This window comes from Anarrhichthys ocellatus, unplaced genomic scaffold (assembly GCF_004355925.1).
Source record: "Anarrhichthys ocellatus isolate YVR2014 unplaced genomic scaffold, GSC_Weel_1.0 scaffold70, whole genome shotgun sequence".
Classification (NCBI taxonomy): Eukaryota; Metazoa; Chordata; class Actinopteri; order Perciformes; family Anarhichadidae; genus Anarrhichthys; species Anarrhichthys ocellatus.
Genome location: NW_022280100.1, coordinates 1,418,033 through 1,428,929, shown reverse-complemented (window position 1 = coordinate 1,428,929; position 10,897 = coordinate 1,418,033). Strand labels below are relative to the sequence as shown.

Below are 10,897 nucleotides of genomic sequence, written 5' to 3'. Positions count from 1 at the left end.
CCCCCCCCCCATAGTCACACACACATTATCCATGAGCCATTTCACAGACAGAATGATGTGTGAATGAGGCCGTTTAAAGGCTGCTGCTGTCTTCTCAGACTAACATGAACCTCTGCTGATGCTCATTTCAACAAAACAACAGCAAATTTACTTCCAGCATGTTTTCCAGAATGTTACTGCAAATGTTCTGTTTCATTGTTTTTAAAGAAGCCACACTCTCACACAGCTAACCACCCTCTGTGTCTCTCTCTGCTTCTTGCAGCGAGGAAAAGGGTTTGCTAGCTCCTTCCGCGTGGACGTACCGGAGACAGCGTGAATTTGCACAATCACTCCCCCGATGACCAAGGCTATATATATATATATATATATATATAAGTATATATAAAAAGAGCATCATGTTTTTCAACCCATTTGCCCTCCCGCCCTCATCCCTCCTCACCCGGCAAGAATTTATAACTACACACAGAATGAGGAAGCAACCCCCTCAATGGAATTTCTTTGGAGCTTCGGAGGACACCCCACTCTCGGGATTAGGAGACAGTCCGACCAAGTGTGTGTTGTGGGAGGGGAGGGGGGGTGATGGATGGGTGCAGGCAGGTAGACGGATAAGCCTTACCGGGAGGACCCCATTGTCTCAGCGGGACTGAGAAACTGACAGAGGAGGAGGAAGGACAGCGGTGACGGAAGGGATCAAAGCGGACACCGATCTCTCCGACCCTTTTCCAATCTGCGAGTGCCTGTTTACAGTACTGATGTATACATCTTTAGAGGAGGAACAAAAACCAGATGAAGACTACATAAGTGTACTGAGAGACAAATCAAAGCCAGAGCCACCCAGACACCCCCGCCACTGAGCCCTTTAGGCGTTTGTACTCGCAGAGAGACGCCAGAATTGTACAGGAGAATCTTTGTGCATTTCAAAATGCAATACCACTGTTTTAGACTTTTCTATTCTGTTCGTGCGGTCAGGTGTCTCTATTCCGATCTACTTGGAAATTTGTAAGAAAAGATTGTGGGCAGGATATGTTTTATTTGATGACTTCTTTTCACTTTCTTTCTTCCTTTTGCTTTGGGTTGGGTTTGTTCCTCACAACGTTTGACCTGCACTCTGATTCTGAGACGTGGAGTAGTTTTCTATCATGTGTGAGAAGTGTTTACTGTACTCTTTTAAAGTTTCGAGCTGAATATAAAACTCTATATATATAAATCTATCTATATCTACTTGTTCTGAAGGCGTGCTAATCGTTTGCTGGGTTCCACATTCTGATTCAGAGGTCTGACTTGTTGAAGTGCCTCTGAAGGAGGAGCCACACAAAGAGAGACAGAACAGCCTTAGCAGATGTTAAACTCAAGTTCTCATTGTTTGACATTATGTCACGATTTTTTTTCCACTTTTGGATATTGATAAAGACCATGTCTATAAATAAAAAAGGAAATAATAATTTAGATTGAAATCCATGGTAATTCTGTGTCATTGTAACCAACTTTAAGGGTCCATTTATAAAGAAACAACTCAAACATGGCTAAATGCAAGCGGTGTTGTACACAATGCAGTGGAATGGAGTATACACACATTTCTTTCTCACACATTACGAACACAAACACACCAATATGCCAACAATAAACTGAAGAGAAGTGGTAAAACGGTGGGGTCTGGTGTGCTTTTATTGAGATGCATGTCCCGCTCGTTCCAGAGAGAGGACGGCTGCGGTCAAAAGGATGGTTCCTAACTGCGTGAAATGATCTGGAGGAATCTAAGTGTCAGACGTGGTAAGAGCTGGTGGAATCCTCTAAAGGCTTAGGAAAGGTGCTTCCATGCTTCCTGCCTTGTCTTCTTTAGCAGAGGAGACACTGAACCGTCCTTTGTGAAAGGACAGGAGATAAGGACACTGGAGGTCTGACTCTGTTTTGGATGGAATGAGTCAGGAAGGAGTTTGTTGTTTTCTAAGTGTTATAAATAAAGTTGATTAAACAAATCCACCTTTGCATAGTGTCAGTACAGTCAGATTCTTTGAGCTCTGCTGTCTTTTCCTGTGACCTCTCCTTTCCAACTTTTCTTTTTAGTCATTTGATTATTTGCAGATTTGTCGGGGAGGTTGAAGCATAATCACAAAGGCCGATCCGGCATCGTGACCTAATTGTGTGATCCTATTGAGGGAACCGGTTTAAGAAGCAAATAAAGCCGTGTTTCAACTGATTACCAATAGACTCACAGAGGCAGCCTTGGGCCCAGGCAGGACAATGACAAACAACACATGATGCACATAGTACAAAGTATCTTGTGTCGTCAACAGTTTTCATTTATTTCAATACAATATTGTGAGGACTGTGCAGCAGTGAAAATTAAGTATTTACGTAAGTTGTACTTTTTTTATTCCATCCTTTTTACATCTGCCAGCTGGAATACAAACTCTACATCCAAGCATTAAAGCCCGTAAAACATAATGCTGTATGCAGACGGGGGGTGTTGAAGGATGTATGCAGACATGGTGAAGTAAAAGTTCTCATTCCGATGTTTATAAAAAGCATTAACACGTAAGCAGCATTTTAATACTGTGGCAGCTCAAGGGCAGCACATTCATAAGTGAAATGATTTTTTCCATTAATGTGATGAAGAGGAAGTTGTCAGGTATTGGAATTTGTTGGATCAGCCCAACACAGACATGTTTCCACTTCACCACCTCGTCTCTATAATTTACTGTCCATCCTGGTTACATCAGCCCATGTGACCTTTAGACGTAGTGTTTAGTTTGAAAACTTCAGCATCTCAGCAGAAGCGCTTCGATGTATTTCCTTTAGCCGGTAAGTCGTGCTATTTTCTAATTTGATTTGTTTAGCCCAATATCACAATTAACACATTCTGCTTAGAGGGCTTTCCAATCTGCACAGCACTGACATCCTCTGTTAAACTCCCCATACAGTCATGTGGAGAAAGCTTTTATGGTGCATTCAGTGACTCTGGTGAACTCTTGATACCAGAGGAATGTGTGCAGTTTGGTCGCTGTGAGTCACTCTATGTGCATGACTACAGAGTGTTAGGGCCAGGCATAAGAGGCAAACATGTGGAGGAAGATTCGTTTTACTTTGACAATGATTTCTTCTCTTTATCTACTTTATTCTTGACATTTTGACTTAAAAAAGTCCTTCCATTTCTTCCCCTATGCCCGGCCCTAATCCTCATCTACAGATGATATTGTGCTGTTCTGCAGCATTTACCACAGAGACAAACACATGGCAGACTTTTATTACAGGCCCAGACTTGTCGAGCGCTGGAAGCCTTTTTTAAAATTGATATTATATTTGTATCCTTCCTGTCAAGCAGCAGGTCAGCAGCCTTTCGGCTTCCCATACGAGGTCTCCAATAATACACTCCATTCTCCCCATCAGCGCCACCAGAGTATATTGATTGTGCTGAGTGATTAAAACCTCCCGGCGCGCTAATCTGCCCATGAAATGAACACTTGTGATTACTATCCCCTAAAAACATGTGATAATAGGCAAACGTGACCTCAATATGTTCAGGATGTGATTTACCAATAAAGAAAAAAATCATCTTTCTCCTCTGGCAGACCGACACACATTCTGTAATCTGTAATCATTCCTCTTTACAACAGCCACGTCGATTTAGAAACTCTTGTTGTGTGTTTTTATCCGTCTGACGGCCATGTTGCGCTGTAATCCGAGGTAGATTATGGTATTTACACATGCTGATGAACCAATGATGCCGTAGAGTTCAGATACACATGCTAAACCATCTGTAGTCCTGCGTAATCTCACAGTACACGCTGGATATTCACTGATTTGTTCACCTGATGCCAACAAAAGCACACCATCTCACTATTGTTGGTGCACACTGTTACGAGCAAACAGGGAGGGTAGAAGACGTCTCAGTCTTTCTCTGTTTGTCTTCAGAATGTCATTGTGATGTAAAATTCAGGATGACAAACACGGAGGAGCGGCGGTGTGGTCCTTTTGTTGCTGCGTAATGAGGGCAGACCTATCGGAGCAGCGCCGCTTAGATTGAGGACAAAAAGTGGAGCGGAGAGCAAAGTGCAGAATAATCATATCTGGTTTCTTGTTAAATGGAAGCTATTACGTTTGACCTCCACTCGACGCTAATCTCTGTCACGAAACGAAAAGTTTTCATTTCCATGTGCGTGTATGCACACCAGGCTCCAAGTGAGAAAAAAACCAACAGAGTAGAATGAAAGATAATTTAAGAACAAAGAAAAGGGAGGATTTGAAGAGAGACGGACGGTGAAACGGAGAGCGCGGCATCTTTTGTTCTACTGGCGGTGAGCCGGGGGAGGGGCTGACCATGATAGTGAGTTTCAAAGTCACTCACTTCACAAAGGCAAAGCGGATTATAGGAGGCTGAACTCCTTCAAGTCAGAGTTCTCCTCTTTTACAGATGCTGCCAGACGCACACTAAAAGAGTCAGCTGCTGGTGTGGACTCTCTGCGTGGAGGTTGGTTATGGACTCCTCCGATGAAGAGTGACGGGATTCGAACAGATCTCAGAAAGATAGGACAGGAAACTGTTCTGCTGTCATTTGGGTTTCCTGAAGTCCCTGAAATCAAACGTTCTCAATCACCTTCTCACTCTGAGCGATGGGGTGGAAGTTGGAACACTTTTGATTCTGGTGATACATTTTCTGATCTAAATAGTTTTCTCTCCAGGAGGCATTATGTTTTCAGGTTGTCCGTCTGTCGTTTCTAACTCTGTACGCCTTGGGCAAATTTCTTCAGATTTTCACAGATGAAAACACACGAGCTTAGAAAGACTGTCTTGGCAAAACCGTCCACTCTGTTCCAAACAGTTTAGACCAGACTTAAGCAGAATTTAGTTTTCTCTCACCTGCCTCTCAGGGCTTCCGTAGGTTGCTGCTTATTAAACATGGAGCAGTCCAACATTTTGATGACCAGCAGCCCTTTAATGGACCTTTTTGTTTTTGGTTCAATGTAATATTCTCCCAGACCACTCCTCACATGTCCCCCCCCAGCCTCTAGTCCTGTCTCCTGGGCTCTTATCACTTGGGTCTGGGTTTACTTTGCTCCTCAGTGTGTGTGTGTGTGTGTGTGTGTGTGTTTGTGTCATTGTAAATTATAAACTGATGAGCCTAAAATAAAAGCAGGATGTTATCAGAGATATTACATGGTGGAGCCAGAGTGAAAAATGGGTTCTAATTCCCTCATTTTTCTTTTTCATCGTCGTCAATGTCTTGCAGATTGGTAATGATCCTTTCACAGTCATGTCATTATCTAAAGAAAACATGTGTGCAGCTGGCAGTTAAGTTCTGTTATTTCTGGCTTAGAACTAATAGCATCTATAGAGTCCATCTCAGATATATAGACGGTGTGACATGGCTTCATTGTTGGCTTTCTGTCATTCGTACATACAGTAGGTGGCCTTTACGGTAATATTCTCTTTGGACATGACAGGATATTTACAGAAAGAACCATGATGCTGGTGTGACATCGCTCACCTGGTGCAGCAAAGAGAGAGACGAAGGAATGTTCTGACAGAGAGGAGGAACAATTCTCTCTCTATAGGCTGTTGATGGATTTAAAACGTATTTGCTGTTGAAACCTTAATCAATGACCAACAATGATACATTTTCACTATAAATATATATATCATTCCAGAACTGCCATCTGAAAATCTAAGTTACAAAAGAGAGGCTGTGAAACTGCCATAGCTCTCTCTCACACACACACACACACACACACACACACACACACACACAGCAATCAGTACAGATGACCAGAGTAGTTGTAGCCCACGGCGCTGATAATATCTGTGGATCATTCCCACCCCTCCTCCCCACTCCCCAGCTTAAAAAGAAAACACACACACACACACACACTCTCCCCGCTGACCCCGAGTGTTCCCTGCTGCCCCTACATGCCCGGTCTGCACTGGCTCCAGCCAACATGCCCTCAGGGGGAGAGCGTGGGAGAGCGGTGGGTCTGGGGAGCCGAGCCACCCACATGGAGGCTGCTTAGTGTCACCGACTGCACACACACATCAGTGATAAGGACGACTTGATATTGTAGTTTGGTTTTAATTGAGTTTGTTGGCTCTGGGCTGCAGTGGGTTAGGGTTTGTTTCATTCACAGAAGCGTTTTAAGGGTGAATATTCACACATGTTCATACTGAGCTTCTGCAAGACAAATCAATCACGATTAACCAAAAATAGTTTAGAATTTTCTGTCTTTAACTGTAAGTAAGTAAGAAGTAAAATGTATTTATAAAGCGCTTTTCACAGACATTAGTCAGAAAGTGTTTAACAGGAGCAGGATTAAAAACATAAAAAACACAACGTGACCATAAAAGGGCCAATAATTTACATTAGGAATGCAGAAAAACAGAAAGTACAATAGTCAAACATGGTTTGAAAGCAGGCCTAGGACATGAGTGGTGATCAGAACGAGCCAGCTCAATGACAAAGATATACTAATGTTAAGACCATATGATATTAATGGTGGGGATGCTTCAAACAAACACAGAGACACCGCTGTTCATGACCCGGACCACGGTCCTCCTATTTGTGACCCATTTCTTACATAAATGAGTCTGCTAAGGGCGGTTGTTGTTTATCTCATGGTAGTTACTTTGTTGTTTTCCGTAACGTTGTTTTCCGTAACGTTGTTTTCTGTAACGTTGTTTTCCGTCATGCTGTTTTACATCATGTTGTTTTACAATGTGTTTTGCGTAAAGTTGTTTATGTTAAGTTGTTCTACGTAACGTTGTTTTACATAATGATGTTCTACATAACGTTGTTCTACGTAACGTTGTTCTACGTAACGTTCTTCTACGTAACGTTCTTCTACGTAACGTTCTACATGACGTTATTCTACGTAACGTTCTACTTAATATTTTTCTACGTGATGTCTTTCCACATATCATTGCTGGAGTTGAGCGAACTGTATTGTTTCACAAGCAGTCGGTTGACAAGCTAATATATAAACCTATAAAAAGTTAAATCATTGTCAAATGACAGATGGTGGGCTCCAAGATTGCATTTCAGCCAATGTGTTTATCCTCTTTTACTCTCCACACAGACTGTTTACCTTCATTCAACCAAAGCCTGATCGGACTTGATTGATCAATACTCCACTGCCTACAGATTCTGCATGTGAATGCATATCAATGCAGAAACTGGTCGAGATGAGGTTTTTCCAAACATTAACCAAGCAGTTCTGTTGCCTTTCGCTCACCAATAGTTTCACAACGTTAAGTGGCATTTTCTATGACGTATACTGTGGTTTACAGATACGTACATAGCCAACAATTTCTTCTGCCGATTCGGTTGTTCGCACACAAGTCAATGCTTGGCACCACATAATAAACACAAATACCCAGTCTGACCCGACTGCTCAGGTTCCCTGCTCAACAGTGTTTACACAGTGTGCAGCTGGACTGCAGAGAGTCCTGCGGGTCTGTACCCCCTCCCTTATAAATCCCTTACACATATACAAAGAAGAAAACAACTACACAGAGCACATTTTAATTGTATTTGAACTCATGTAAAGGTTAAATGACAAGCCATACGGTTGCAGTTCTTATTTAACTGTGTGTCTAACATCCCTACTGCACAGTTGGCATGAAAGGATATTGACCACATGATTGCATTGTTTTTCTGTGGGGGTGTTCCTGCTTTGCTCCACAGGGTGAGGGAGAAGAATGGATGAAAACACATTTCTTTACATATTGATCTAAATTCAATCTCCTCGACAAGGTCAAGTTGACTCAATGACAGTTTCTGAGCATTTATTCAACTAAATTCATCTTAAGCATGAAAAAAAAACTTAATTCAAGCTCTTTATTCCATTTCACACTGTTTTTTGCAAGCAAAATTGTAACTGTTTTTTGTCAAAATATACAATTTATATTAATCTGATGGTATTCAATTCAGACCTGACATGTTACAGAAATGTTACGTCTGACCATCTTGATTTTTACAGAAAAATGACCAGAGTGCTTATTGTCTGAAAGTGTGTCAAAGCAAACTGTTTAGTGCAATAATGGAGATGTTTGCATTCAGCAGAGGCTTTTTTAAAGCACACTGTTGCAATGCAAAACTGTTTAAGAAAGCTCTTGGCAACCATTCACAGCTCAGCAAGGTATCCCTCGACTCAGGAGACGCTGTCCTCTCCGTTTAGAACTCCATCTCATCCCATCTCTCTGTCTCCAGTCTGGCTTCCATCAGCCGTCAGTCCCTCCCTGTTCGGTCTCTGATAATGAAAGGCAAGGGAAATGCGTTGATACAGCACATTTCATACCCGAAGGCAACCTAATTCTTTATAGATTACACAAGAAACAAATGATGAAAACAATAAAAGCAAACAAACAAAATCACAAGGAATAAATACAATAAAAGCACACATATTAAAAAATAGCTAAAAAAAACAGAATAACAAAGAACATTATTTAAAAGCAATGGTGAACAGGGCGGTCTTAAGCTAAGTCTTAGTTCTTCTGGCAATTTCTTCCACATTTGAGAAGCATGAATGCATGTTTAGTTTTAACTCGGGGAGCAGCCACTGATCCAGAGCCAGCCCACCTGAGAGGTCTGCAAGGTTCATACTAGGACAGGAGTTCTGATACAGAATCAGAATCAGAACCGAAATATGAAATAAAGTAAGATATAAAATAAATGAAATATAAAATAAAGATGAAATATAAAATAAAGTGAAATATAAAATAAAATGCACAAACGAACAGATAACAGGACTATAAACAACGAACAGACGACAGGACTATAAACAAGTGAGATGTAAGTGTAGTGTAAAGTGTCGAGTGTAATAGAAGGGATGCAGGGGAGTGACCGGTGGGAATTTGTCCTGGGGTGACACAGTCAGTGGGGGACCCGGGCTCTGTTAATGAGCTCGACTGCGGACGGGAAGAAGCTGTTCGTGTGGCGTGAGGTCATGGTCCTGATGGACCTCAGCCTCCTACCAGATGGAAGTGGCACAAACAGTTTTTGTCCAGGGTGAGAGGGGTCGGCTACAATCTTCCTTGCTCGCTTCAGGGACCTTGAAGCGAACAAGTCCTGGAGGGACGGCAGATTGCAGCCAATCACCCTCTCAGCAGAGCGAATGATGCGCTGCAGCCTACAATTGTCCTTGGCAGTGGCTGCAACGTACCAGACTGTGATGGAGGAGCAGAGGATGGACTCAATGATGGCTGTGTAGAAATGCACCATCATTGTCTTTGGCAGGTTGAGTTTCTTCAGCTGCCTCAGGAAGTACATCCTCTGCTGAGCCTTTTTAGTAATGGAGCCCAGGAAGTGGAAGGACTCCACCGCGTCGACGGGAGAGTCACACAGGGTGATAGGGACATGTGGGGCTGCAATCTTCCGGAAATCCACAACCATCTCCACTGTCTTTCGAGCGTTGAGCTCCAAGTTGTTCAGACCGCACCAGGTCACCAGATGGTCAGTCTCCCACCTGTAGGCGGACTCATCCCCACCAGAGATGTGTCCAATGAGGGTGTCATACGCGAACTTCAGGAGCTTGACGGACTGGTGACTGGAGGTGCAGCTGTTGGTGTACAGGGAGAAGAGCAGAGGGGAAAGAACGCAGCCTTGGGGGGAACCGGTGCTGATGGTCCGGGAGGCTGAGACGTGTTTTCCCAGCTTGACGTGCTGCTTCCTGTCAGACAGGACCAGGACCTCAACCTTTGAGTGATTTATGGACAAGCAGAAGGATTTTGAAGTTGATTCTATGAGGAAGTAGTCACCAATGTAGGGATCTGAGAACTGGAGATATATGCTGAGCCTTTTTGAACCCTGGCAGCAGTATTGTGGATCAGCTGAAGCTGTCTGATTGCTGTCTTAGACAGACCTGTGAACAGTTCAGCCTGCTGGAGATGAAAGCATGAACAAGTCTTTCTGGATCACGTTTTGACATCAAGTCTCTGATCCTTACAATATGTTGAGGTGGTACAACGCTGATTCTGTTATTGATTGAATGTTACCTGTGACATTTAGATCTAACTGTAATATAACACGGAGGTTTCAAGCTTGATTTGTACTCTTCAAGGACAGACTCCCTCTTCTTTGGGCCCAAAAACATTAGGCCTCATTCACTAATATGTCTGTAGAATTGTTCTTCTTTTGTGCACAGACAAAATTACCATCGGAATCATGACATGTGGCACCAGCCAATTTTGTTTTACCCACCGCTTGTATGTTAGTGAATGAGAATCCTTAATAAATGTACATGCTGGATAAACTATGTGCAATCAAGCAAACTGCCAGGCCGCCATTTCTCTATGTCAGGAAATACGTTTGCAGAGAAGTTTATCATTGAGAAAGAGGTGTTTCCAAGAAAGAGACATAAAAAACAAACAAAAAAACACAACTAAAGAAATTGAGAACATAGTGTCGGAGGTGAAAGGCATAAAAAGCGGACTTTTCTGAATTGTTTCCACGGAAGTAAAAATGATATGTCAGAAATGTCCTAGTGTCCCCTGACATATGGGCTGTGGTTCAGGAAAATACGAAAGAAAAGTGGTTTGAAAAAAAGAATAAAAGACCATAAGAAGAATTAGGAAACAGGTGGGGAGGAGGAGCAACACCTGATCTTTCAGGTCGAGATGAGTCGAGTCACAGTTATTGTTCAAACATCCATAAGAGTGAGATATGAGGGTGAAAGTGAGGACCTCCAGCATGGACTTTCACCCAGAGGTCATTTATTTCATTATTGTATTCGGGCTGTACCGAATAGTTAGAAGCTTCATTCATAACCTTGACATTTGAATTCTAAATCAACATTTTTTGCATATCTATTCTTATTGTTAATTCTGTACTTCTGCACAATTACAGACTAAGATCAGAATACACGAATATTATTGGTAGTGGGAGAAATACGGGGGGGGGGGGGGGGGGGGG

General features: G+C 42.6%; 1 protein-coding gene across 3 annotated transcripts in view; it reads left to right on the top strand.

The window, feature by feature from the left end:
* pcdh10b (protocadherin 10b) overlaps positions 1-1,647 on the top strand; it is a 19,775-nt gene extending 18,128 nt beyond the window's left edge. For all 3 annotated transcript variants that reach the window (XM_031873259.1, XM_031873258.1, XM_031873257.1), the window contains exon 5: positions 263-1,647. In XM_031873259.1, coding sequence (XP_031729119.1) covers positions 263-316 — 54 coding nt within the window. In that variant the 3' untranslated portion in view covers positions 317-1,647. The remainder of the gene's footprint in view (positions 1-262) is intronic.
* The last annotated feature ends 9,250 nt before the right edge of the window (positions 1,648-10,897 follow it).